The 27,597-nt window shown below is 46.5% G+C and overlaps 3 protein-coding genes across 4 annotated transcripts; all 3 read right to left on the minus strand.

Annotated features, from left to right (window-relative positions):
- Positions 1-417: 417 nt before the first annotated feature.
- LOC120826095 (ATPase family AAA domain-containing protein 2-like) lies at positions 418-11,573 on the minus strand. The gene is made up of 27 exons (XM_078081015.1): positions 11,169-11,573; positions 10,442-10,530; positions 10,264-10,292; positions 10,082-10,172; positions 9,511-9,559; positions 8,804-8,879; positions 8,675-8,731; positions 8,450-8,516; positions 8,123-8,230; positions 7,625-7,721; positions 6,389-6,504; positions 6,070-6,244; positions 5,905-5,993; positions 5,561-5,720; positions 5,262-5,352; positions 3,705-4,019; positions 3,519-3,624; positions 2,967-3,153; positions 2,511-2,696; positions 2,310-2,442; positions 2,026-2,222; positions 1,783-1,942; positions 1,556-1,678; positions 1,413-1,469; positions 958-1,085; positions 736-864; positions 418-489 (listed from the first exon to the last, which is right to left on the minus strand). The coding sequence occupies exons 1-27, from the start codon at positions 11,298-11,300 to the stop codon at positions 430-432; spliced, it is 3,207 nt and encodes a 1,068-aa protein (XP_077937141.1). The 5' UTR covers positions 11,301-11,573; the 3' UTR covers positions 418-429.
- A 2,276-nt stretch (positions 11,574-13,849) lies between these two features.
- On the minus strand, positions 13,850-18,266 carry LOC144383485 (RLA class I histocompatibility antigen, alpha chain 11/11-like). 2 transcript variants are annotated; one of them, XM_078081018.1, is made up of 9 exons: positions 18,090-18,266; positions 17,675-17,733; positions 16,267-16,539; positions 15,841-16,137; positions 15,367-15,651; positions 15,121-15,234; positions 14,859-14,891; positions 14,402-14,434; positions 13,850-14,242 (listed from the first exon to the last, which is right to left on the minus strand). In XM_078081018.1, exons 1-9 carry the CDS (start codon positions 18,137-18,139, stop codon positions 14,160-14,162), a joined length of 1,227 nt encoding a protein of 408 aa, XP_077937144.1. In that variant the 5' UTR covers positions 18,140-18,266; the 3' UTR covers positions 13,850-14,159. The 2 variants fall into 2 exon arrangements, with proteins under 2 accessions (XP_077937144.1, XP_077937145.1); XM_078081019.1 differs by having other exon boundaries at positions 18,065-18,244.
- Positions 18,267-23,899: 5,633 nt separating this feature from the next.
- LOC144383488 (uncharacterized) lies at positions 23,900-27,304 on the minus strand. Its single transcript, XM_078081026.1, has 8 exons — positions 26,923-27,304; positions 26,187-26,275; positions 26,009-26,037; positions 25,827-25,917; positions 25,256-25,304; positions 24,546-24,621; positions 24,192-24,473; positions 23,900-23,972 (listed from the first exon to the last, which is right to left on the minus strand). The coding sequence occupies exons 1-7, from the start codon at positions 27,052-27,054 to the stop codon at positions 24,298-24,300; spliced, it is 642 nt and encodes a 213-aa protein (XP_077937152.1). The 5' UTR covers positions 27,055-27,304; the 3' UTR covers positions 23,900-23,972; positions 24,192-24,297.
- Between the last annotated feature and the right edge of the window lie 293 nt (positions 27,305-27,597).

Below are 27,597 nucleotides of genomic sequence, written 5' to 3' on the forward strand. Positions count from 1 at the left end.
ATTGTATAATTTATATGTTTTATACTATTGAGGCTTATAAAAGTTATGTGGCACAAATGAGAAAAATAATTACAAAAATATCCCTCTCTAATGAAGTAAAGAACAAGTATGAATACAAATTGAATCAAACTCATTATTTTAAAGTAAATTACAAGACCTCAAAACTAATCTTATGTGCTTCAGACACGATTATTTAATGTCAGAACTAAGAATGTTTAGAATTAGTATTCTGTTCCCAGATCAGTTACAAACAACCTAGATTGAAAAAAATAACTCGATAAATAAGAATGATATAATATAACATGCAAGAAGAAAGAAAATATCCTTTAATGATCCCCATAGGTAAATTATTCTATTAGAGAAATTCTAACATAATAAATATTGAGGTGAATCAATAAATGAGGAGTAGACTTATTGTTTGATGAGGATTTATTTAAACAGAACTGGAGCCGGAGATGAAACAAAGCTGGCGATTTCTTCCTTCATTTCCTGAAGATAAAATAAAAGGTAAAACTAAAGCTGTAAATCTACTTCTACTATCTAATAGAAATAGAAGAAGGTAGAACAGACATTGAAGCGTTTTCTGTGGTGACTTGATGGAGAACAATGACATTTGCTACGGTGGAATTGACTAATTGCTATCACGCTATCGTTCCGGTGCTAACCGTAAACTCTGACCATGCTGCTACGCTACGAAGGCGCTCGGTAAAAATGGAGGCCAGGCGTGTTCCGTACCTGAAGGAGCTCCTTCTTGTTGCGGTCGTTGCGGTGTCGGTAGATGCACTGAGCCAGGAGAGCGTGAAGCTTCTCCAGCGGCTCCACCTCGAAGCCCTCCGTTCCATCCACGGCCCGCTTGAGGACGTCCTGAAATACGCAACGACCAAAACGCCCAAACATCTGGAAAAACCGCAGAGCCAATCAGAGCCCAGCAGGAAGCGGCCAGCCGGGTCCACTCACCCTCAGTTTGTGTTGATCCAGCAGCAGTGGGGGGGCGGCCCGGTCGAGCCTCTTCCTGCTGGGCGGCTGCTTCCTCTCCGCGGCGGCCATGTTGGCGGCGGCCATGTTGGCACTGGTCTCTCTCTCTGCTTGAGGAGGAAGACGAGCAGAAGGAGGAAGAGGCAGATGAATCGCGTCTTGCGGTTTGTTTGCGGGACGTCGGGTCGCCTGTAAGATGACCTCAGTTGCCCCGTTAATGTTTAAATAAAAAACGTGCCGCTTCACAATGAGCCACCTGACGTCTGCGGGTGTGAATTTAGAAACAAACATCGATCAAAGCGATCGGTTTGGTGAAAGATCTCAAATGAAATGATTTCTTTGTTGTGATCTTGTTCAACCTTCATGTATGTATTTAGTAACTGTGGATCCAGGATGATGCTCTCATGCAGGTTATGATTCGCCCCTCAAACACTTACGTGGAGCTTCGCTCCCTCTTCTGCTGTCCTCCTCGGGTTTGGTCCAGCAGGAGGAGGCTGAAATGAATAAAGTGTCGTTTTGCAGAAGAACGTTCTGTGTTTCTACATTCCAAAGATCTCCTCCAGGTGTTTCATGACCTCACCTCTCTGCGTCCGAGAGGCTCGGATCTCCTCGCAGGCTCTCTGGAAGCCTTCGTTCAGCTCGGCTCTGATGATGGAGCGCAGCGCGTCCCTCAGGGCGCACGCCCGGTGACGGATGTGACGGTCTGACACACACACACACACACAAACACTTTAAAATGAATACAATTCTGAGAATAAAAACATTCCTTCTGGTCCCTCGGGGGCCTCCGTGGGGGCGGGCTCTCACCCATGGGGTCGCTGTCCGGGTTGTACTCCAAGGCGTTCTTCCAGATGAGGTCGGCGTCGCACACAAACTCGTCCACCGTGACGTACTTCTGCTCGTCGATGTTGGTCAGCAGCGTGGAGAGGTCCATCGGCGCCTTCACCACCAGAGTGTAGTCCGGCACCTGGAGCGAGACGCAAAAGAGGAGGAGGAGGGGCGTGAGGAGGAAGAGCATGAGGAGGAGGAGGCGGCCTGAAGTCCACCCACCTCCTCTGTGTCCACCGGCTTGGCGAAGGCCTTGAAGCGGCGGTCCTGAGCCAAACTCTCCGTGACATAGCGCAGGAAGAGGCGGAGGTCCCGCAGCACGTCCTCCTCTTGCTCCTCCAGGCGGAGGCGCTCCCGCTCCGGCAGCTGGCGGGGGCGGGGCATGGGAGCCAGGGGAAGCACCTCCACGGCCTCGGCCACTGCGGGAGGAGGAAAGGAGGTGAGGTCAGAAACACCGTCTGACTTATTTACACTTCTTAACCGTTCGCGGTTGAAGCGTCTCGCACCGGCTGGTTTGGAAGGCGGAGCCTCGGCCGCCTGGTTCAGGAGGAGGTCCTGGAAGAAGTCGCTCCTCTCCTGCCGGGTGGGAACGCTGACGATGTGAACCTCCCCGTACTCCTCCCGAAACAGAGCCTGAATCTGAGGAGAGAAACAGTCAGAACTCATGGAGGCTCAAAGAGAAACATCTGTGTCCCTTACTGCTCCACCTCTGGGTCCAGCTCCTGGTAGTCGTCACTGCAGGTGGCGAGGAGGAGGATGGGGGAGAGGGAGGGGACGGCGGCCAGCAGGCTGAGGAAGGACGCCCTCAGCGAGGACCCCGCGGCCTCCCACCACTGCTGCATGTGGGGCAGGTAGAGGATGCTGGGAGCCGTCCGCCGGGCCTCACAGAACACCTGAGGGAGATGAGGAGACGAGGGGTTTGAGGACTCCAGGAGCCACCAGGGGTCACTAAAGGAGGGCGGAGCTTCAGCATCCACATTTCAGTTTGTTTCCTGGTCATGTGACAAATAACTGGTGACAAATAACGCTGCAAAATGCATTCTTCATACATCATCTTCTCTTCACAGAACAGTCTGTGTAGGACGCGCTCATCGAATGGAGATGATCATTATCATGACACCAAGTGTCACTCGTCAGCTCACACCTTCGGGCCGAGGCCTCACCTGGGCGCAGGCTTCCTCCGGGCTCGTCCCGCTGACCCCAAACAGCACCGCCGAGTCCAGGTTGTGGACGGGGAAGCGCTCCAGGGCGTGCAGCAAGGCCGGAGCCAGGTGGGAGGTCTGACCCGAAGCAGGAGGACCGCCGAGGAGCATCCTGGGACGGTGGGACGTCGGGTGTTTGGCTGCACTCCTGCAGGCAGGAGGGAGGAAGGGGAGGCAAAGTCACCGAGGTTTGTAGATTTTTAGGTTTTGTTGTTTGCAAGAACAAATGTGACGGAACAAATCAGGAGAGAAACATTTTTTTTATGAAATTAAACAGATTAAACAGATTTTATTGTGAATATATGAATAAACAAAATAAGTTAAGCAGAAGAAGAAACATATGGGGATAAATATGGAATAACAGAGAATGCATATGCAACATTTGGGCCTCATTTACAAACTCTTTTTTTGTCTTGTCTTGATTTTGGGAGCAGCTGTTGCTTAAACAACGTCTGTGGTTTGTTGACCTTTAGCTGTGTTTCTGAACTAAAGGCTGATGTGGTGTGGACTCACCTGGAGAAGTGCAGGAAGGGGCGGCTTTTGGAGGTGAAGGCTTTGGAGAAGGCGCCCGCGTCGTCTCCCTCCGTCAGCCCGTCGTCAAGGAAACCCGGGGTCCCGTCTGAGGAGCGAGAGAAACCCCGCCGCTCAGTAGACGTGACGTTGGAAGAGAAGCGCCTGCGGCCTGCGGCTGGGACTCACCCGGCTCCCTCCTCCTCTTCACGCCCTGCTCCGCGTGAGGGAACAGCTTCTGCAGCTCCTTCAGGGCGCGGCGCAGGGCTCCGCCCAGCAGGGGGCGCACCACGGCCGACAGCGCCGAGGCGGGCGAGGCGGCGCAGCGGCGGGAGGCCGGCAGCGTCTTCGCCATGGCCGCCAGGAAGTCGCGTCCCCCGACAGCGATGGAGGAGACGTCCAACAGGAGCTTGTGGGACGTCCCGTAGATCTGCGGGTAGCGGCGGCGCAGAGCGCACAGCGCCGCCTCTGTGCACACGCCCCTGATGTCGGCGCCGCAGTAGCCTGGGAGACAGGAAGTCAGTTTGACACACAATGCAGACACACATGTGGGGCCCGCAGGTCAAGGGTCAATGTTGCAACAGCAGATTTAAACAATGACAGAAGTCTACTGACAGCACACAGCCGCTGTGTTTCTATATGTTCTACGTTCTATATGTCCTGTAGGTTTCATACGTTCCATATGTTCTATATGTTATACGTTCCATGCGCTCTATACGTTCCATACGTTCCATATGTTCCATATGTTCCATACGTTCCATGTGTTCTATACGTTCTATATGTTATACGTTCCATGCGTTCTATACCTTCCATATGTTCCATACGTTCTATATGTTATACGTTCCATGCGCTCTATACGTTCCATATGTTCCATACGTTCTATATGTTATACGTTCCATGCGTTCTATACGTTCCATATGTTCCATACGTTCCATATGTTCCATACGTTCCATGCGTTCTATACGTTCCATGCGTTCTATACGTTCCATATGTTCCATACGTTCTATATGTTATACGTTCCATGCGTTCTATACGTTCCATATGTTCCATACGTTCCATATGTTCCATACGTTCCATGCGTTCTATACGTTCCATGCGTTCTATACGTTCCATATGCTCCATACGTTCAATATGTTATACGTTCCATATGTTCCATACGTTCTATATGTTATACGTTCCATGCGCTCTATACGTTCCATATGTTCCATACGTTCTATATGTTATACGTTCCATGCGTTCTATACGTTCCATATGTTCTATATGTTATACGTTCCATGCGTTCTATACGTTCCATATGTTCTATATGTTATACGTTCCATGCGTTCCATACGTTCCATATGTTCCATACGTTCCATGCGTTCTATACGTTCTATATGTTATACGTTCCATGCGTTCTATACGTTCCATGCGTTCTATGTTATACGTTCCATGCGTTCTATACGTTCCATATGCTCCATGCGTTCAATATGTTATACGTTCCATATGTTCCATACGTTCTATATGTTATACGTTCCATGCGCTCTATACGTTCCATATGTTCCATACGTTCTATATGTTATACGTTCCATGCGTTCTATACGTTCCATATGTTCCATACGTTCAATATGTTATACGTTCCATATGTTCCATACGTTCAATATGTTATACGTTCCATGCGCTCTATACGTTCTGTATGTCCTTCTTTTTGTGTGCATCATTGCTTGTAAACACTCCGTCACACGCTGGTGGGAGTCAAGTCCGTCCCACCGACACATCTCTCGGCCAGTTGTTCCAGGAAGTCGTCCGACGGGCCGGGCCTCCACTGCCTCGTGTGGATCTTCAGGATCTCTTTACGGGACTGAAAGAAAACCAACAGCTGGGTCACAGAGTCACAGAGAGAGCTTTGGAACAATGTAGCAGAATAAGAGTCCAGAGGATTTCGAGGGTCTTAATGACAGAAGGAGTCAGTTGACCCGAAGGATCTGTGAGAGAACATCAGCTCAAGGACGTCATTCATCCAGAAGCACGCGGGCACTAGGGAGGGTTCTGAGTGTGTGATGTCACACCTCCCGGTCGGGCAGGCCGAACAGGAACTCCCTGTCGAAGCGCCCGGGCCGTCGCAGCGCCGGGTCGATGGCGTCCAGGCGGTTGGTCGCGCCGATCACGACGACCTCGCCCCGACTGTCCAACCCGTCCATCAGAGCCAGAAGCGTGGACACGATGGAGCTGAGGGACCATAGACAGCTGGTTCAGCGGATCGACGCCATCTGTAACCATGGCGATGACTTTCTGTTGCACCCACAGGTTGGGTCACTTTGCTAAATCCAACCACGCGACGAGGCGCACAGAAATACTGCCGAACGCCAAAGATGAGACGATAATAACATGAAAACAAGCGCTCTGCTCCGACCTGTGAATCTGGTCCTGTCTGCTGGACCGGACCGGAGCCAGCCCGTCCATCTCGTCGAAGAAGATGATGGAGGGACGCATCTGATGGGCCTGAGGACGAGTAGGACACGTGGTCAAACTAAGCAGGGGGGGGTCCTCGGCAGGTGGGGGTGGGACGTGGAGTCACCTGCTCAAACAGCAGCTGCAGCTGCCGCTCCGACTCGCCCACCCACTTGCAGAGGCAGTCGGCGCCCTTCCTCATGAAGAAGGACACCTTCCTGTTGCCGTGGCTACACTCGCTGGCCAGCGCCCGGGCCACCAGCGTCTTCCCCGTCCCGGGGGGCCCGTAAAACAGGCAACCTCTGGAGGGAGGGGGCAATTAAAAACGACTGAACGCCCAACACCATGTGTGTGTGTGTGTGTGTGTGTCTGTGTGTGTGTGTGTGTGTGTGTCTGTGTCTGTGTGTCTGTGTGTGTGTGTGTGTGTGTGTGTGTGTGTGCGCCACCTGGGAGGCTGGATCTTGAAGTTGTCAAAGACTTCTGGGTAAAGCAGCGGGAACACAACCATCTCTTTCAGGGCCAAGATGTGACCTGCCAGACCCCCGATGCTGTCAAAGCCCACCTGAGGAGAGAGGGAGAGAGGGAAGGAGAGGGGGAAGGAGAGAGGGAAGGAGAGGGGGAAGGAGAGGGTGAAGGAGAGAGGGAAGGAGAGGGGGAAGGAGAAGGTGAAGGAGAGGGTGAAGGAGAGGGTGAAGGAGAGAGGGAAGGAGAGGGGGAAGGAGAGGGGGAAGGAGAAGGTGAAGGAGAGAGGGAAGGAGAGAAGGAAGGAGAGGGTGAAGGAGAGAGGGAAGGAGAGGGGGAAGGAGAAGGTGAAGGAGAGGGTGAAGGAGAGAGGGAAGGAGAGAAGGAAGGAGAGGGGGAAGGAGAGGGGGAAGGAGAAGGTGAAGGAGAGGGTGAAGGAGAGAGGGAAGGAGAGAAGGAAGGAGAGGGTGAAGGAGAGAGGGAAGGAGAGGGGGAAGGAAGCGAGGAGAGGGGGAAGGAAGCGAGGAGAGGGGGAAGGAGAGAGGGAAGGAGATGGGGAAGGAAGCGAGGAGAGGGGGAAGGAGAGAGGGAAGGAGAGGGGGAAGGAAGCGAGGAGAGAGGGGAGGAGAGAGGGGAGGAGAGGGTGAAGGAGAGGGGGAAGGAGAAGGTGAAGGAGAGGGTGAAGGAGAGAGGGAAGGAGAGAAGGAAGGAGAGGGTGAAGGAGAGAGGGAAGGAGAGGGGGAAGGAGAAGGTGAAGGAGAGGGTGAAGGAGAGAGGGAAGGAGAGAAGGAAGGAGAGGGGGAAGGAGAGGGGGAAGGAGAAGGTGAAGGAGAGGGTGAAGGAGAGAGGGAAGGAGAGAAGGAAGGAGAGGGTGAAGGAGAGAGGGAAGGAGAGGGGGAAGGAAGCGAGGAGAGGGGGAAGGAAGCGAGGAGAGGGGGAAGGAGAGAGGGAAGGAGATGGGGAAGGAAGCGAGGAGAGGGGGAAGGAGAGAGGGAAGGAGAGGGGGAAGGAAGCGAGGAGAGAGGGGAGGAGAGAGGGGAGGAGAGGGGGAAGGAAGCGAGGAGAGGGGGAAGGAGAGAGGGAAGGAGAGAGGGGGAAGGAAGCGAGGAGAGGGGGAAGGAGAGAGGGGGAAGGAAGCGAGGAGAGAGGGGAGGCAGTGAGATGAGCAGACTCTCTTCTCAAACAATGGAACAGGGAGAACGAACCGATTGGTGGATGGCGGCGGGATCGATGTCTGCCAGCTCGGCTCCTCCGTTCATCTTCTCGTCTCGGCGAGTCTCCAGAAGGTCCTCGCCGAGGAGGCCGAGCGGCCGGCGGCTGGATGAAGATTGATCACACTTTGAAAGGAATAATTAAAAACCACCACAACAGACATAGAAATCTGTCGCATGCTGAAAAGCAAACAACACAATATTCAGCGAGGCTTTTTTAGGAGACTTGAAGCAGCAAATATTTCCCATAACTTCTTACGATGTGTAATAACAAAAAGTGGTTATTACACATTCGTTTTGTTCAATCAAGATGCTAATTAGCTTTAGAGCTGCTTTACATTTTGTTCCCTTTGGACGGAAGCAGGTCAGCAGTTCCTGTCTAAGCTAAGCTAAGCTAACAAGCTGTAGCTTCATATTCTGCGTACAGACAAGAGAGCGTATCAACTTCTCTCCTCGATCCGATGGACTCAGAAGATGATGGAGATACATCATCATCTACCTACTGACCTTCCAGAGACCTTCCCCACGCTGCGCTCTTCATCCTCCGAGTCTTCCTCGGAGTCGCTGTCTTTGTCATCGTCGCTGTCTTTGTCCGACGTCTCGCTGTCTGTGAGTCTGGAGGAGCAAGGAGAGGAAACAAGGAGACAAGGGTTCCTCGGGGGCATTAAACTCTGAACTCAATGCTTTAGATGGAGACCTGATCAATAACTTTTCCATCAAATAAAAGCCACGATCAAAGAGGCCCAACGGGACAGAAACACTCTTATCTTCTCTCATCGAGGTCAATGACAACGTTGCGTCAGCTTTTCTCTCAGTTCTCCCTCTTTGACTGACCTGAAGGCTGCCTCGCGGGCCGGGCTCGGTCCGGCGCCGCCGACCTTGAACGTTGCTCTCGGGACCTCTGAAGGACACGTGTGACTTATAAAGATGGAGGAGGGGGTCAACACGAAAACATCAAATGCGGTTTCCTCTGAGCGGGAACAAACGCAGCGCAACACAAAGCAGGATTTATGCCTCTGGGTGATTGTAAGCGTGGAACTGATCTGAGATCAGCTGTACCGCAGCTGTTGTCCTCTGCTGCCGCTTCCTGCTTCCTGTCCTCGTCCACGAGTCCACCTGGGGACAACAGATGAGTAAGAGGAGATGTTCTTCAGCCCTCGCTGGTCTCCAATGATCGTCGGTACGAACCCTTCTCGAAGCTGCTGATGTCCACCTGAGGAGGCTCCTCTGTTCTCCTCCTCTTCCTCACTTCAGAGAAGCTCTTCTGCAGTTTGAATCACACACACACACACACTGTGAGAAACACGACACAATCCGCACACACCGGCGTTCAGCTTAAAGAAATGTATGTGTGTTAATAGATGGTTATTATTTATTTTAACCTCAGCTCCAATAATAATAAACCTTTAAATCACTTCTTCAAAACGTATTTTTACAGGCTGATGTCGCTTTGCTGATTTATTTATTTTAACTACATTATTTTATTTTATTATTTATTTATTAGTTTTTAAGGTGTTAAATAAACTTGGTTGAATGCAGTCTGAAAACTCTCCACCAGATGTCACTAAATCTCACAAATCTGGACCCGCCTGAGAGACGTTTGGTCCCGATGTCCCGTCTCCACATTCGAGTCACAAACATCTAGTTAGCCGTGTGGGCGGTTCTGCTACAACAACACACAACAACACAAGACACACAAACCCCCGAAAGCAGCTCAACAGTGGAATGAAAAGACACTGTACGCACCTGAAAAAATAAAACTATCTAGAACCTGGACGGTTTGGAAAAGACTCGTTAGCATGAAGGACGACCTGCTCAGGGACACAAACAGATCCAAGCTCCTCTCGTAAATACAAAAGCATCAGACTGGTCGGGTACGAATGATCTCCGCTCACCGAGTCGACGTCGTTAACGAGCCGCTTCTTCAGGACCGACGCGTCCGCTCTGCAGAGAAGAATCCAACAGTCACGCTTCAAATCAAAGTGGACTGTTAGGGAGCCAACGGAGCAGAGTGATAAAAAGAAAATACACTTCATCATATGATCATTAACCTTTTACCGTAAAGAGACGAGATGAAGCGGTGCATTGAGTCCATTCAAAAGAAAACTCACTGATTTGCGTATTTCTCTCTTTGATTCACCGCATTTATCTCAGAAAACATCCAAGTTGTTCTTTCTCTGAAAATCACACCTTTCTCTGAGCTACAAAGGTCGGCACACACCGCTGTGGTCATCACGTCCCCGTGGAGGAGAGAACTCTGGACCAAACGGCTCAGACCAAACTAATCGAAAACAGATCAGCCACCAAACAGGCTCCACTTGTCAGAGCTCATTGAAGAAGCTGATCTGGTGTCAGTAGAGTTTCAGTCCTCCTCGTTTCCTCTTTACAACAGCAACAAAAACAAGCAGATGGTGTTCATTCCTTTGGTCGCTGCTGGAGCAGAGCGACTTTCTCTGATTGACTCACCTGGAGCTGACTGAGCGGCCGGAGGTCTGATATCTGCTGACGGGATTCACCGGCCGGGAGCTTCTCCTCAGACCACTCCTCCCTCCTCCACCTGGGAGACTCACACAGAGAAGCATTCAGCTTCAGCGTTTCCATGGCGACGCTTTGCGAGGTGTGTTCAATGTCCTTATTAGGATTCTTACCGGCAGCGTTCTGACGCCTCTGAGACTTCCTAAAAACACAACACAAGGTTCAATGTCACATAATGTGATTAAATCGACTGTCGTGACACATTAAGACGGAGGCTAAACATCCGAGGGAGCCGCCGACGGCTCTAAAACGGAGAACCGATCGTAGTCATTCGCTCATGAAGGCGTCCACCTGATGGAGGCCGCCACCGCTCGCCCGTCATCCTCGACCTTCCTCCCTGAACCATCGGGGTCACGTTCCTCTTCCTCAGCGTTAGTTCCCTGAAAAAACACGTTGAGCTTTTCAGAAGTCAGATTCAGATCAGCAAACACGAGCACTTTATTCTGAAAGGTGAGCAAATGCTGTTTGTTTTATTCAGTGTAAGGCGGATTGTAGTCCGCTTTTTACATGTGGTTTATAACCTTAATAGTTCTTGAGAAAGTTCAATTATTTTACTTTTTTATTATAATCACATTTGTATCTTTAGAATTAAAAAGCACACACACACACATATATATTATATATATATGTCAATTAAATGGAACTAAATATACTAATCAAACTAACTAAATTAAAGTTGCAGAGTGATATATTGTTTACTATTTTGGCTGATACCAATACTGATATTTGAAAGTTTGACAAATGATAATTCGGCCTTTAATTGAATGGTTCCTTTTGAGACAAATAAATAAATCAAATGTAAATACATATATATGTATAAATATATAAAATATATGTACACATGTTAGATAATGATTATATTAATAATGATAATCACAGTTATGAAAAAAAACAGCTTTTTATATTCTTTAGTAATAATCCCACTAAAGTTTCAGATTTAACGTCAAATTGAATGATGATGAATGATGACGTCACGTGACGCGGTGACGCCTCTGAACTCCAGAAACCCTTCGGATACCTGACTCGGGTGGGACAGTCCCGGGGTCTCCTCCCGGGCGTCCCGGCGCCGGGTTCCCGGTTTGGGATTCTTCCGGTGCGGCCCGATGCTCACATCCGGGTCCCCGCGGCTTCCGGTGCGGAACGTCACCATGGTAACGCGAATCTCACACAAGCTAGCAGACCGTTTTCTAGCTTACCGGTGAATTAAGTTAAAAACAAACAACAACAAACCGGTAAAGACACCGTAAAAACGTCGGTGAACACGTGGAAGACCCCGCGGGTTTGTTCCCCGGTTGCTCGAGGCGGAAGCTGGAACAACAAACAGCCCAAACGGTCTCTCCGTGAGCGGACCACCGGACCAACTGATGCGGCTTCTTCAAAGAGCGGCGTACTGGCGCCACCTAGTGACGTCATGACGTAACGCGCGTAAGAGGTCTTTTCTGTTCATTTCATAATAACACATTTTATTTATATAGCGCTTTTCAAAATACTCAAAGACGCTTTACATGGTTAAAATGAACATGAAACAAAGACATCATATACAAATACAGCATTAAAAGCGGATGTAAAAAGGTAAAAAGATAAGCTCTGAGGAGTTAAAGGATGAGCACATTGTGGTGAAGGGTGCAAGCTTTATTGGCACAGTGCCAATAAAGCTTGAAGGTCTTGAAGGTCAAAGGTCAAATGCAGTAATTATTTTATCACAATGAGGCAATACATTTGTTTGACGGCTTCAAAGGCATTTATTTATTTCATAAGCAGAGAATGTAGCAATATCACTCAAAAGAAAAGGTGCATTATAATCAAGAAGGTTAATTGAAAATAAAACATACAATATATCTGTATTAATAATATAAAAAGATCCTATTGACATTGGAAATTAAAATTAGGATATTTATGAGTTTGACTCATATAACCTTTCAGCACACTTAAAGACCAAAATATGGTTCTTATATTCTAATATTTTAGTTCACAATGAATTCCTTGATTCTAATTTAGTCAAGATTTTTTTTAAATACATTGAAAAAAATCATCAAGTGAAACAATTTAGGTTGCTTAAAATTACAATTAAAGTCCTCACATTGGTATATTTCTCCTATTTTTACCGTAATTCTCATTAAAACAAAGAGGATGTATTTACAACAGAGCAATAAATGAATAAACATATCTTCATAAAATAGTTTATGATTATTGTTTCTTGTTTATTTCAGTTGAATTTAAAACTACGCAAATGAAATCAGTGTATTTGTTTCAGACAGATTACACCATCCCAGCAACAAACATACAGTTTAACACCAAATTGATTGATTCAAGCCAAAGTACGAAGGAAAACTGAATGAAGGAGCAGAGACTGAACATTTTTGGTGACGTATCATTTGATTTGCAACTAATGGATTACATTAAACCAGCGGTTCCCAAACTTTTTTTCCTGCGCACCCCCTTCCATGTCCCAACGGGGTTGGCGCACCCCCAATTCACACTTTAAAGAAAACGCAACAAAACTTTGTTTTATCGTCATATCGAGACTCATGTTTAAACATGCGCAAATAACCACAACACGCATGACAATAACAACATCAACACAGGCTGAATTAAACTGCAATGAATTACAAACGATCCACAACATTAAAAAGAATAGGCTCCGAAATAGATAAAATAAATAAAAACGAAAACTTTTCAAGTGCGACAAAAATTAGCCTACACACGATCCACAACATAATTAAGTAACAAAGAGCGGCTCAAACATAAAATAAATTAAAAGACGATAAAAGAGGATCCATCTGGAACTTTTCAAGTCTAGCGCAAAAGTCGCTCAGCCTGCAGAGAGAGAGAGAGAGAGAGACACAGACAGACAGACAGACAGAGAGAGAGAGTCGCAGTTAGCTGCTCCTGCTCTGAAATGACAGCTGTGGGACGGGCAGGGAAACTTCAAATGGATTGCGAATCCAAGCGCCAGATGTGTCCATACAGTAGGTGGAAAGTGTTTCCGTAGCTGCTCGGCGAGTTGGTTGAGGTGTTTTTACATGCTGTTTTTACATTACACCCAGGTGCACGTCATTTTCCCCCAAGAACTCGTGAAGCGTAGGGAAACACAGGTGTGTGTTCCCACTCACACAACTTGCCCAGAACCGTAGCTTCTTTATCATGGCCTCAACCCTGTCTTGTGTGTTGAACAGTTACACTGACTCCCTGCAGACTTAGATTGAGTTCATTCAGAGCTGAGAAGATAGCCGAGCCTTTTCAGAAAATCTTTGTAATGCATACTGGAGGCCAAATGAAACGGATTCTCCTCAAAAAATTCGTGCCAGAGTTCAAAGAGCCTTGTCAGCACTTTGCCGCGGGACAGCCAACGCACCTCTGTGTGCAGCAGCACACAGAGATCATAAAGGAAATGTTTACTTACTTTCATGCTTTTTTATTGTATGGAAAAATCCTTTTATATATGTCAATGGAAAAATCCCACTTAAAAAAACTGACCGCCATTATATTTTTCCTCTCGCGCACCCCCTGGTCGCAGCTCGCGCACCCCTGGGGGGCCACACACAGTGGCACGCACCACACTTTGGGAATCCCTGCATTAAACAAAGGCATCGATTGATTGATATAAAAATTGAGCGTAAACCTTTTTTTCTTGTTTTATATCTTTTGCACCTTCTTTTCTACCTTTTTATCTTTATTAAATTGGATGCCTTTTCATTCTTTTTGTTTCCTGCGTGATGTTAGTTACCTTTAAAGTGCTTGAAGACAAATCCATTAAACCTAGAAGGGGACTCTGCAATTGGTTGGATTCAGTCTCCACGTTTTTATAGTATCGTCTTTAGCGGGAAAGAAGAAAAAAACCCACCCGAGTACACAAAGATCCACTGTGGGATCAAACACGCTGTGAGAATAACAGCCGAGACGCACCGGCCACACTTCACTTCCATATTCAGATTCATTAACTATGAGCTGCTATGAGCTCGACTGGGTGAGGATTCCTTCTTTGATGTGTAAGGAAACATCAGGAGGACTAGGTGTTGGAGGAGCTGGTGGAGCTGGTGGAGCTGATGGAGCTGGTGGTGGAGGCAGAGCCGGAGCTGCCCGAGCTGGAGGCTGCACGGAATAAATGTTTTAGTTCGTACAGCGAGACATAAAAGATGGAAGCTCAATATTCATCGGTTGATTAACCTGAAGCTTGGATTCATATAAATAAGTGGGAGGGGGTCAACTAATGGTTTCCATGGTTACAGCACCTGACATTAAGATACTTACTGTATACAGTGGGTTTCATAGGGTCATTTGAGCCTGTGAAGCAGAAGAAGAAGAGCATTAATATACAGTCATTTAGAAAAAAGCATTACAGCTTTATTGCAACTGTTTTTTAAAAAAATTTTAAACTTAACTTAAAAAAAAAAGATTATTTTGTGAAATTATGCTGTCGGATGTCTTAATATTATTAGTGGAAATAAGAAAGTCGATTTTGTTTTTCATAAAGTTTCAGACAGAATCAGATAATCGACACTTAATATAAACCAAATATAAATATAAAAATATAAATTATGTTTCTCCACATCTGACTGACATCGAGATAAAGAGCGGAACTATTTAAAAAATACATCTTAAAACATCTTAAAACTCTGGTTCTTTTAGGCGTCTAAAACACGTCTCCAGCAGAAGGAGCCTCACACCAACATCACATCGATTCCTCAAAGAGCATTAAAGTATTTACCCTTTTTCTTGCAGGTAAGTTGACAGATACGTCCTGTAAACAAACACAACATATGAACACAGTGAAGTCAGCAGCACCTCAAGACGTCCGTAAGTAATAAAACAAAATAAAGACACTGCACCTTTCTGGAAGAGTCTCAAATATATCAAATACTATTATATTACATGATAATTAATGTCATTGTGAAGCTGCAACTTGGATATTAAAACACAAAATAGGAAAAGTACATTTCACTTAAGTAGTAGTTTTATATTGTACAAACCTCTCCTGTGCAAGAAAATCAGCACTCCAGCAACCACAGCGAGGACAAGGACAAGGAGCCCAAGGACACCCACAACCACTCCAATGGGTGATCCGCTTTCAGGGAGTTTACCATCTAAAACAAAGGAAACATTCAACACGTTGTTCCTTTGGGTAAACAACAACAACAACATTTCAATCCTTCATTCAAAAGGTTCCCTTCCTGAGACAGAAGGAGAAGGAGAAGGAGAAGAAGAAGAAGACTTACCCCATTCCTTCGTGATGTTCACCTGGGTCGCCTCGTGGATCACCTCACAGGTGTACTGAGACTGGTCAGTCTTCAGGATCTCCACCCAGTCTCTCCTCTGGAAGGTCTCGTCTCCGTTGGGCCGCGAGCCAGAGGACATGACTCCGTCCTCTCTCCTCAGGACACGGCCATCCCTTTTGATCCACAGCTCGATGTCTTTTGGGTAGAAGTCGGTGGCCATGCAGGTCAAGATGACGTGTGCCTCCACTTTGGCCTTCGAGGCGAACAGGTAAACTTCTGGTTTCTCTGTGAGGAGGAGGAGCCGGGAGGTGATGGAGAGGAAACAGGCATTTGACCCATATGAAATAAATCAGTGGAACCTGAGCATATACAATTCACATGTGATCAACACTACTGAACCATAAATCAGAAGTGATTCCATACATTTTTACGTACATATATAAATATATATTTATATATATGGTCTTTACATACTGGCGTTTTCCAACACCCTCCCCTGATACGTCAGGAACTTTCCCATCCACTCCATGCATTCCTTCTCCAGGTAGACCTTGGTGTACTCCTTCAGCTTGTCGACGCCGTCCCACGTCCTCTTGGTCTGCTGCGCCGCCGGGGCCCCGGCGACCCACGCGCTGTTGCTGTTATCAAAGGACAGGAAGTCATTCCCGTCGTAGCTGTACATGTCGACGCCGGTGGAGAACTTCAACGTGCCGCCAGGCTGCGTCTCGCCCTCACAGCCGTGCTGCAACTGCAGAACGTGTTGGCCAGAGGCTGGAGGGGAGGTGAGGGGGAGGGAGGGAGGGAGAGAAGGGGCGGAGCAAACAAGGAAACCATGAAGAAAAACCTGACGTACGTGTAACAAACAGCAGCAGCAGTTGAAGTCAGCGATGTCCCTCTTACTCTTATTCTGCTTCAGGCGGTCCATGAGGATGCCGATGTTGACCTTGAACCACTGCTGCTTGCTCTGGCGGGACTGCGTGCCCTTGACCCAGTAGTCTTTGTCTAGACGCGCCTTCATCCAGGGCTGCTTGGGGACCTTCAGCTGCTGGTCGCTGTCGAAGTAATCGATCATGTGGGTGTCCAGGTGCCCCATGGCGGTGAACTCGTGGAAGCCCGGCAGGCCGACGGGCTTGTGAGCGAAGGCCGTGTAGGTGTAGGTGAGGGAGTGTTTACCTACGGGGGAGGAGAGACATTACTTCACTATTAATGATGATCAACACGACTGCAAATACTAATTACTGTTGAATCTTGGGATTCTTTTGACCTTGAAGACGATGTACCGGTTGTGTAGTTGTGTGGTACACAAATGACGTGCTGCGGTTCTACTGATCGGTTTCTCTGCAGCGCGTTACACCGACGCGCAACATGCTTACTAAACCACTTCCTGTGGGGTGAAATGCATACGTGTGTGCAATGATCATCTGTGTTTTTCGCTGGTGCACAAACTTCTTCACTAACCGGTTCCCTTCAGAGACGAGTTCATGGGATGGAGCCAAACATTTAAATAACCGGTTTTTCAAGGAAGGAGGAACCTGCGATAAAACTCTAAAGACTGTTGTTTTAACTCCTTTGGATGTTTATAGATCGATATTTGCTTTATTAATCCAGCAAAGGGAACTAATTACACGCAAAGATGTGACAGTAGAAGTAAAAAAACACACTATTTACAAAAGAAATATTAAATTATCTGACCAAATAAACAGTGTAATGTTGTTATATTTCTTGTTTACTTCTGAAATGGTTTGCCAAATAATTACTTGTAAACAATCTACTGGTGCAGTTATTGTTACGTGTTAATTATTTTGTGTTACTTTGAGAGATTATACATATTTTATTGCGACAAATGACTCTTTCTAGGAATTACGTTTTTTCCCCCCAAAATTTTCTGATTATAAAAAATATATATTAAGAAATGATTAATCAGTTCTTATATGTATACACATATAATACATATGATGAATAAATGTAATATACAATATCAGCAATTCACTTTTTTTAAGTTAGGTTTTTTATTGGTTCAATATTGTTATTATTATTATCATTATTTGGAAACACAAGAACTTCCGGAATTGAACTTCGACGCCATTTTCAGACACGGACTATAAACGGCGGAAAGAAGAGCTTCGTGAGTCCTGTTGTTTGTTCAGAAGCAGCGAACTCGACGGAAGAGATTCGGATCAACAAGAATAAAGACTCGAACTTTAGTTCTTAAGAATTAAAACAGAAAACCGCGTCTTCTCTTCTTCGCCTCTTTTACTTTCGCTTTCCGCCCGACTCACGCGGACGAGTCAAACGTCTCTCAACTCACCGCCGAAGACCACCGCCGTCACCTGCAGAAGGACCAGCACGGCGAGCGGAGACTTCCTGCTGTTGTAATGGGAAAATGATATGTGACCCTTTTAAATGCTTCATTTGTATAACCAGTTTATTAGTTGCAAGTGGTTCGATCACAAAGGCCCTGACATAAGAACTGATGTCTCCCACTTGGATTAGATGTTTCCAGCGTCATAGCTGTAGAGACTCAACAAGATGGTCAAAGGTTTCTGTTGACGCCACCGATATCTAAACTTATATAAGTTTAGGTATAAGAACTGCCTCGATGTGTTGGGAAGAAAAGGAGGTTCTTGACAGTCTACTGACCACGTAGCTGTTGTGACCCTTTTTCCCTTGCAAGGAAATAAACGGAGAAAAGACATACTTGACTCAGAGCCTTTGTTTCTTACTTAACGATTGTCTGTGCAAAGTCTTCCATCCCGCTGTCCACCGGGGACATCCTCTCAAACACGGCCGGAGAATAACGCGACGGTTTAACCGTGTTTTCACTCGGTGTGAGCGCGCGACGCGACGTCTCTTCCGCGTTGCTGCTCGTCTGCGTGTTGTGTTCGTGGTGCGTTCAGGTGCGGCTCGTTCACGATGCACGACAGACGAGACTCCGCCTTTCAGTAACTGCGACTCTTATCTTTCCAAATGAAATTACACTTCAAAAAGCTACTTGCGTTGTGGTGTGAATAATACTATTTACAGTAATTACATGTAAAAAACGAGCATATTCAATCATATTCAATCTTCAAAGAAATAACTAAAACTGCGGGAATAGAACTATGAATACTGCGAAATAAATAAATCCCAGTTTATTTATTTATCTATATAACACTGGGGTCTTATTTATATAAAACATGATGGACTCTCTTGTTTGAGCCATTAGTGAATTACTAGAATAATCAATTGGTTGGTATCAATGTTTTTATGCTTGAAATATAACTTCAACATTAATCTCTACCCGCCAATTCATTTTGATTAACAATATAAAATGTGATGTACAATCAATGAACTGATTGTTTGTACTCAAGGATTTGGTATTACCTTGTCTATTACCTATTATTGCCTGCTGCAATACTGAGATAAAATACGTGCTGATGTTTAAATACCATGAACATCTGGGCTTCCACTCTCTATCTGTATTGGCAACGAGCTGCGGGGAGGAGGAAAGGGCTGGAACATGAGCAGTGGCTCTTTGACGTCAGAGACTCTTCACTAAGTGCGGTTGACTTCAGGGAGGAGTTTATGGGAAGAATTAAATAACCTGTTTTCAAGGTGAATGAACTCTGAAATATGTCTTCAAGACATTACAGGTGTCACGTTATTGTCACATCTGATTCACTCGTCATGAAGCAGAGTAATAATAGCGTCTCATATCTCTGACTGTTGTTTTAACTACTTTTGATTTGTAGACAGTTTATTTGATAGATAGATAGTCATGTTATTAATCCCGCCAGGAGAGAGTTTAAATTGTTGATCTACTGTGTAACACCAAGTATCAACTGGTTATACTCTCTAAAACTGAGGAGTATCAGTCTTTTCCTGTGTCACGTGCTAGTGAATATATAAAAAAGAGATGCTTCAGATTCCCAAGCGTCCGTGAACGCAACACGCCTGTGGCAGTGTGTTTCGTAACGGAGAGACGGGTGCGCGCGCAGCGCCGCCTACATTATTACGCAGAAATCATCCAATCAGAAAACGCGCTGCCGGTTGCTAGGCAGACCACACTTCAGCAGGTTGTCAACGAGCACAGGAGTCATACTGAAGTACATTTACTCAGGTAGAATACACAAATTAGGTACTTATAAAGTACTTTAACGTTACTTTACTATTGTAATGTATATTTGTACTGTATATTTTTGAATCCAGCGTTAGACACTTAGTTTTATGTGTTCGATTATCCATTATATACACATATAAAGTATAAAGCTGCTATACAAATATAGCAGAGTAAAATGTTTCTCATCCTGAGTAAATGTACTTGGTTACATTGCACCAGTAACTCTGTATGTTATCTTTATTTATTTCCAACAAAGTAACACACATTTCTCCAATACATCTGTATTTATGTCTTATTCCAGACGTTGGACTTTGGATTCCACAGAGACATTTTGACATGAACTTTGAGGCAAACAGAAGAAGAAAGATGATATCCCTCTTTGGAACAATCATGTGTTTCAATTCAATGCTCGTTGTGTGTAGTTTTGTTTTTGGGATCTAAAGGACGTGTTGTTGATGTTTTCTTTAATTAATCGGATTTGTGATCCACTGGGAAACTTTTCAACATTTGGTTGCCATTAATCAGCTAAAGACTTTGTCGCAAACGTCGTCGTTAGTGCATCACCGCCGTGGTGAATGGAAAAGAACCTCGTTCCATACGTTCCATATGTTCCATACGTTCTATATGTTATACGTTCCATGCGTTCTATACGTTCCATACGTTCTATATGTTATACGTTCCATGCGCTCTATACGTTCCATATGTTCCATACGTTCTATATGTTATACGTTCCATGCGCTCTATACGTTCCATATGTTCCATACGTTCCATATGTTCCATACGTTCCATGCGTTCTATACGTTCCATACGTTCTATATGTTATACGTTCCATGCGTTCTATACGTTCCATAAGTTCTATATGTTATACGTTCCATGCGCTCTATACGTTCCATATGTTCCATACGTTCTATATGTTATACGTTCCATGCGCTCTATACGTTCCATATGTTCCATACGTTCCATATGTTCCATACGTTCCATGCGTTCTATACGTTCCATATGTTATACGTTCCATGCGTTCTATACGTTCCATATGTTCTATATGTTATACGTTCCATGCGTTCTATACGTTCCATATGTTCCATACGTTCAATATGTTATACGTTCCATATGTTCCATACGTTCTATATGTTATACGTTCCATGCGATCTATACGTTCCATACGTTCTATATGTTATACGTTCCATGCGCTCTATACGTTCCATATGTTCCATACGTTCCATATGTTCCATACGTTCCATGCGTTCTATACGTTCCATACGTTCTATATGTTATACGTTCCATGCGTTCTATACGTTCTATATGTTATACGTTCCATGCGCTCTATACGTTCCATATGTTCCATACGTTCTATATGTTATACGTTCCATGCGCTCTATACGTTCCATATGTTCCATACGTTCAATATGTTATACGTTCCATATGTTCCATACGTTCTATATGTTATACGTTCCATGCGCTCTATACGTTTCATATGTTCCATACGTTCTATATGTTCCATGCGTTCTATACGTTCTATATGTTATACGTTCCATGCGTTCTATACGTTCCATATGTTCCATACGTTCTATATGTTATACGTTCCATGCGTTCTATACGTTCCATACGTTCTATATGTTATACGTTCCATGCGCTCTATACGTTCCATATGTTCCATACGTTCTATATGTTATACGTTCCATGCGCTCTATACGTTCCATATGTTCCATACGTTCTATATGTTATACGTTCCATGCGTTCTATACGTTCCATATGTTCCATACGTTTAATATGTTATACGTTCCATATGTTCCATACGTTCTATATGTTATACGTTCCATGCGCTCTATACGTTCCATATGTTCCATACGTTCTATATGTTATACGTTCCATGCGCTCTATACGTTCTATATGTTATACGTTCCATGCGCTCTATACGTTCCATATGTTCCATACGTTCTATATGTTATACGTTCCATGCGCTCTATACGTTCCATATGTTGCATACGTTCTATATGTTATACGTTCCATGCGCTCAATACGTTCTATATGTTATACGTTCCATGCGCTCTATACGTTCCATATGTTCCATACGTTCTATATGTTATACGTTCCATGCGCTCTATACGTTCCATATGTTGCATACGTTCTATATGTTATACGTTCCATGCGCTCTATACGTTCTGTATGTCCTTCTTTTTGTGTGCATCATTGCTTGTAAACACTCCGTCACACGCTGGTGGGAGTCAAGTCCGTCCCACCGACACATCTCTCGGCCAGTTGTTCCAGGAAGTCGTCCGACGGGCCGGGCCTCCACTGCCTCGTGTGGATCTTCAGGCCCAGGCTGGGTCACAGAGTCACAGAGAGAGCTTTGGAACAATCTAGCAGAATAAGTGTCCAGAGGATTTCGAGGGTTTTAATGACAGAAGGAGTCAGATGATCCGAAGGATCTGTGAGAGAACATCAGCTCAAGGACGTCATTCATCCAGAAGCACACGGGCACCAGGGAGGGTTCTGAGTGTGTGATGTCACACCTCCCGGTCGGGCAGGCCAAACAGGAACTCCCTGTCGAAGCGCCCGGGCCGTCGCAGCGCCGGGTCGATGGCGTCCAGGCGGTTGGTCGCTCCGATCACGACGACCTCGCCCCGACTGTCCAACCCGTCCATCAGAGCCAGAAGCGTGGACACGATGGAGCTGAGGGACCAAAGAAAAATGGACAGCTGGTTCAGCGGATCGACGCCATCTGTAACCATGGCGATGACTTTGTGTTGCACCCACAGGTTGGGTCACTTTGTTAAATCCAACCACGCGACGAGGCGCACAGAAATACTGCCGAACGCCAAAGATGAGACGATAATGACATGAAAACAAGCGCTCTGCTCCGACCTGTGAATCTGGTCCTGTCTGCTGGACCGGACCGGAGCCAGCCCGTCCATCTCGTCGAAGAAGATGATGGAGGGACGCATCTGATGGGCCTGAGGACGAGTAGGACACGTGGTCAAACTAAGCAGGGGGGGGTCCTCGGCAGGTGGGGGTGGGACGTGGAGTCACCTGCTCAAACAGCAGCTGCAGCTGCCGCTCCGACTCGCCCACCCACTTGCAGAGGCAGTCGGCGCCCTTCCTCATGAAGAAGGACACCTTCCTGTTGCCGTGGCTACACTCGCTGGCCAGCGCCCGGGCCACCAGCGTCTTCCCCGTCCCGGGGGGCCCGTAAAACAGGCAACCTCTGGAGGGAGGGGCAATTAAAAATGACTGAACGCCCAACACCATGTGTGTGTGTGTGTGTGTGTGTGTGTCTGTATGTGTGTGTGTGTGTGTGTGTGTGTGTGTGTGTGTGTGTGTGTGTGTGTGTGTGTGTGTGTGTGTGTGTGTGTGTGTGTGTGTGTGTGTGTCTGTGCGTCACCTGGGAGGCTGGATCTTGAAGTTGTCAAAGACTTCTGGGTAAAGCAGCGGGAACACAACCATCTCTTTCAGGGCCAAGATGTGACCTGCCAGACCCCCGATGCTGTCAAAGCCCACCTGAGGAGAGAGGGAGAGAGGGAAGGAGAGGGGGAAGGAGAGGGGGAAGGAAGCGAGGAGAGAGGGGAGGAGAGAGGGAAGGAGAGGGGGAAGGAAGCGAGGAGAGGGGGAAGGAGAGGGGGAAGGAGAGAGGGGGAAGGAAGCGAGGAGAGGGGGAAGGAGAGAGGGGGAAGGAAGTGAGGAGAGAGGGGAGGAGAGAGGGGGAAGGAAGCGAGGAGAGAGGGGGAAGGAAGCGAGGAGAGAGGGGAGGAGAGAGGGGGAAGGAAGCGAGGAGAGAGGGGAGGAGAGAGGGGGAAGGAAGCGAGGAGAGAGGGGGAAGGAAGCGAGGAGAGAGGGGAGGAGAGAGGGGGAAGGAAGCGAGGAGAGAGGGGGAAGGAAGCGAGGAGAGAGGGGAAGGAGAGAGGGGGAAGGAAGCGAGGAGAGAGGGGAGGCAGTGAGATGAGCAGACTCTCTTCTCAAACAATGGAACAGGGAGAACGAACCGATTGGTGGATGGCGGCGGGATCGATGTCTGCCAGCTCGGCTCCTCCGTTCATCTTCTCGTCTCGGCGAGTCTCCAGAAGGTCCTCGCCGAGGAGGCCGAGCGGCCGGCGGCTGGATGAAGATTGATCACACTTTGAAAGGAATGAATAAAAACCACCACAACAGACACAGAAATCTGTCGCATGCTGAAAAGCAAACAACACAATATTCAGCGAGGCTTTTTTAGGAGACTTCAAGCAGCAAATATTTCCCATAACTGGACGGAAGCAGGTCAGCAGTTCCTGTCTAAGCTAAGCTAAGCTAAGCTAACAAGCTGTAGCTTCATATTCTGCGTACAGACAAGAGAGCGTATCAACTTCTCTCCTCGATCCGATGGACTCAGAAGATGATGGAGATACATCATCATCTACCTACTGACCTTCCAGAGACCTTCCCCACGCTGCGCTCTTCATCCTCCGAGTCTTCCTCGGAGTCGCTGTCTTTGTCATCGTCGCTGTCTTTGTCCGACGTCTCGCTGTCTGTGAGTCTGGAGGAGCAAGGAGAGGAAACAAGGAGACAAGGGTTCCTCGGGGGCATTAAACTCTGAACTCAATGCTTTAGATGGAGACCTGATCAATAACTTTTCCATCAAATAAAAGCCACGATCAAAGAGGCCCAACGGGACAGAAACACTCTTATCTTCTCTCATCGAGGTCAATGACAACGTTGCGTCAGCTTTTCTCTCAGTTCTCCCTCTTTGACTGACCTGAAGGCTGCCTCGCGGGCCGGGCTCGGTCCGGCGCCGCCGACCTTGAACGTTGCTCTCGGGACCTCTGAAGGACACGTGTGACTTATAAAGATGGAGGAGGGGGTCAACACGAAAACATCAAATGCGGTTTCCTCTGAGCGGGAACAAACGCAGCGCAACACAAAGCAGGATTTATGCCTCTGGGTGATTGTAAGCGTGGAACTGATCTGAGATCAGCTGTACCGCAGCTGTTGTCCTCTGCTGCCGCTTCCTGCTTCCTGTCCTCGTCCACGAGTCCACCTGGGGACAACAGATGAGTAAGAGATGTTCCCCTTCAGCCCTCGCTGGTCTCCAACCATCGTCGGTACGAACCCTTCTCGAAGCTGCTGATGTCCACCTGAGGAGGCTCCTCTGTTCTCCTCCTCTTCCTCACTTCAGAGTAGCTCTTCTGCAGTTTGAATCACACACAAACACACTGTGAGAAACACGACACAATCCGCACACACCGGCGTTCAGTTTAAAGAAATGTATGTGTGTTAATAGATGGTTATTATTTCATTTTAACCTCAGCTCCAATAATAATAAACCTTTAAATCACTTCTTCAAAACGTATTTTTACAGGCTGATGTCGCTTTGCTGATTTATTTATTTTAACTACATTATTTTATTTTATTATTGATTTGTTTATTAGTTTTTAAGGTGTTAAATAAACTTGGTTGAATGCAGTCTGAAAACTCTCCACCAGATGTCACTAAATCTCACAAATCTGGACCCGCCTGAGAGACGTTTGGTCCCGATGTCCCGTCTCCACATTCGAGTCACAAACATCTAGTTAGCCGTGTGGGCGGTTCTGCTACAACAACACACAACAACACAAGACACACAAACCCCCGAAAGCAGCTCAACAGTGGAATGAAAAGACACTGTACGCACCTGAAAAAATAAAACTATCTAGAACCTGGACGGTTTGGAAAAGACTCGTTAGCATGAAGGACGACCTGCTCAGGGACACAAACAGATCCAAGCTCCTCTCGTAAATACAAAAGCATCAGACTGGTCGGGTACGAATGATCTCCGCTCACCGAGTCGACGTCGTTAACGAGCCGCTTCTTCAGGACCGACGCGTCCGCTCTGCAGAGAAGAATCCAACAGTCACGCTTCAAATCAAAGTGGACTGTTAGGGAGCCAACGGAGCAGAGTGATAAAAAGAAAATACACTTCATCATATGATCATTAACCTTTTACCGTAAAGAGACGAGATGAAGCGGTGCATTGAGTCCATTCAAAAGAAAACTCACTGATTTGCGTATTTCTCTCTTTGATTCACCGCATTTATCTCAGAAAACATCCAAGTTGTTCTTTCTCTGAAAATCACACCTTTCTCTGAGCTACAAAGGTCGGCACACACCGCTGTGGTCATCACGTCCCCGTGGAGGAGAGAACTCTGGACCAAACGGCTCAGACCAAACTAATCGAAAACAGATCAGCCACCAAACAGGCTCCACTTGTCAGAGCTCATTGAAGAAGCTGATCTGGTGTCAGTAGAGTTTCAGTCCTCCTCGTTTCCTCTTTACAACAGCAACAAAAACAAGCAGATGGTGTTCATTCCTTTGGTCGCTGCTGGAGCAGAGCGACTTTCTCTGATTGACTCACCTGGAGCTGACTGAGCGGCCGGAGGTCTGATATCTGCTGACGGGATTCACCGGCCGGGAGCTTCTCCTCAGACCACTCCTCCCTCCTCCACCTGGGAGACTCACACAGAGAAGCATTCAGCTTCAGCGTTTCCATGGCGACGCTTTGCGAGGTGTGTTCAATGTCCTTATTAGGATTCTTACCGGCAGCGTTCTGACGCCTCTGAGACTTCCTAAAAACACAACACAAGGTTCAATGTCACATAATGTGATTAAATCGACTGTCGTGACACATTAAGACGGAGGCTAAACATCCGAGGGAGCCGCCGACGGCTCTAAAACGGAGAACCGATCGTAGTCATTCGCTCATGAAGGCGTCCACCTGATGGAGGCCGCCACCGCTCGCCCGTCATCCTCGACCTTCCTCCCTGAACCATCGGGGTCACGTTCCTCTTCCTCAGCGTTAGTTCCCTGAAAAAACACGTTGAGCTTTTCAGAAGTCAGATTCAGATCAGCAAACACGAGCACTTTATTCTGAAAGGTGAGCAAATGCTGTTTGTTTTATTCAGTGTAAGGCGGATTGTAGTCCGCTTTTTACATGTGGTTTATAACCTTAATAGTTCTTGAGAAAGTTCAATTATTTTACTTTTTTATTATAATCACATTTGTATCTTTAGAATTAAAAAGCACACACACACACATATATATTATATATATATGTCAATTAAATGGAACTAAATATACTAATCAAACTAACTAAATTAAAGTTGCAGAGTGAATCTGCAGGTTCGTTGTTTACCATTTTGGCTGATACCAATACTGATATTTGAAAGTTTGACAAATGATAATTCGGCCTTTAATTGAATGGTTCCTTTTGAGACAAATAAATAAATCAAATGTAAATACATATATATGTATAAATATATAAAATATATGTACACATGTTAGATAATGATTATATTAATAATGATAATCACAGTTATGAAAAAAAACAGCTTTTTATATTCTTTAGTAATAATCCCACTAAAGTTTCAGATTTAACGTCAAATTGAATGATGATGAATGATGACGTCACGTGACGCGGTGACGCCTCTGAACTCCAGAAACCCTTCGGATACCTGACTCGGGTGGGACAGTCCCGGGGTCTCCTCCCGGGCGTCCCGGCGCCGGGTTCCCGGTTTGGGATTCTTCCGGTGCGGCCCGATGCTCACATCCGGGTCCCCGCGGCTTCCGGTGCGGAACGTCACCATGGTAACGCGAATCTCACACAAGCTAGCAGACCGTTTTCTAGCTTACCGGTGAATTAAGTTAAAAACAAACAACAACAAACCGGTAAAGACACCGTAAAAACGTCGGTGAACACGTGGAAGACCCCGCGGGTTTGTTCCCCGGTTGCTCGAGGCGGAAGCTGGAACAACAAACAGCCCAAACGGTCTCTCCGTGAGCGGACCACCGGACCAACTGATGCGGCTTCTTCAAAGAGCGGCGTACTGGCGCCACCTAGTGACGTCATGACGTAACGCGCGTAAGAGGTCTTTTCTGTTCATTTCATAATAACACATTTTATTTATATAGCGCTTTTCAAAATACTCAAAGACGCTTTACATGGTTAAAATGAACATGAAACAAAGACATCATATACAAATACAGCATTAAAAGCGGATGTAAAAAGGTAAAAAGATAAGCTCTGAGGAGTTAAAGGATGAGCACATTGTGGTGAAGAGTGCAAGCTTTATTGGCACAGTGCCAATAAAGCTTGAAGGTCAAAGGTCAAATGCAGTAATTATTTTATC

The sequence above is a fragment of the Gasterosteus aculeatus genome, chromosome 10, assembly GCF_964276395.1.
Source record: "Gasterosteus aculeatus chromosome 10, fGasAcu3.hap1.1, whole genome shotgun sequence".
NCBI lineage: Eukaryota > Metazoa > Chordata > Actinopteri > Perciformes > Gasterosteidae > Gasterosteus > Gasterosteus aculeatus.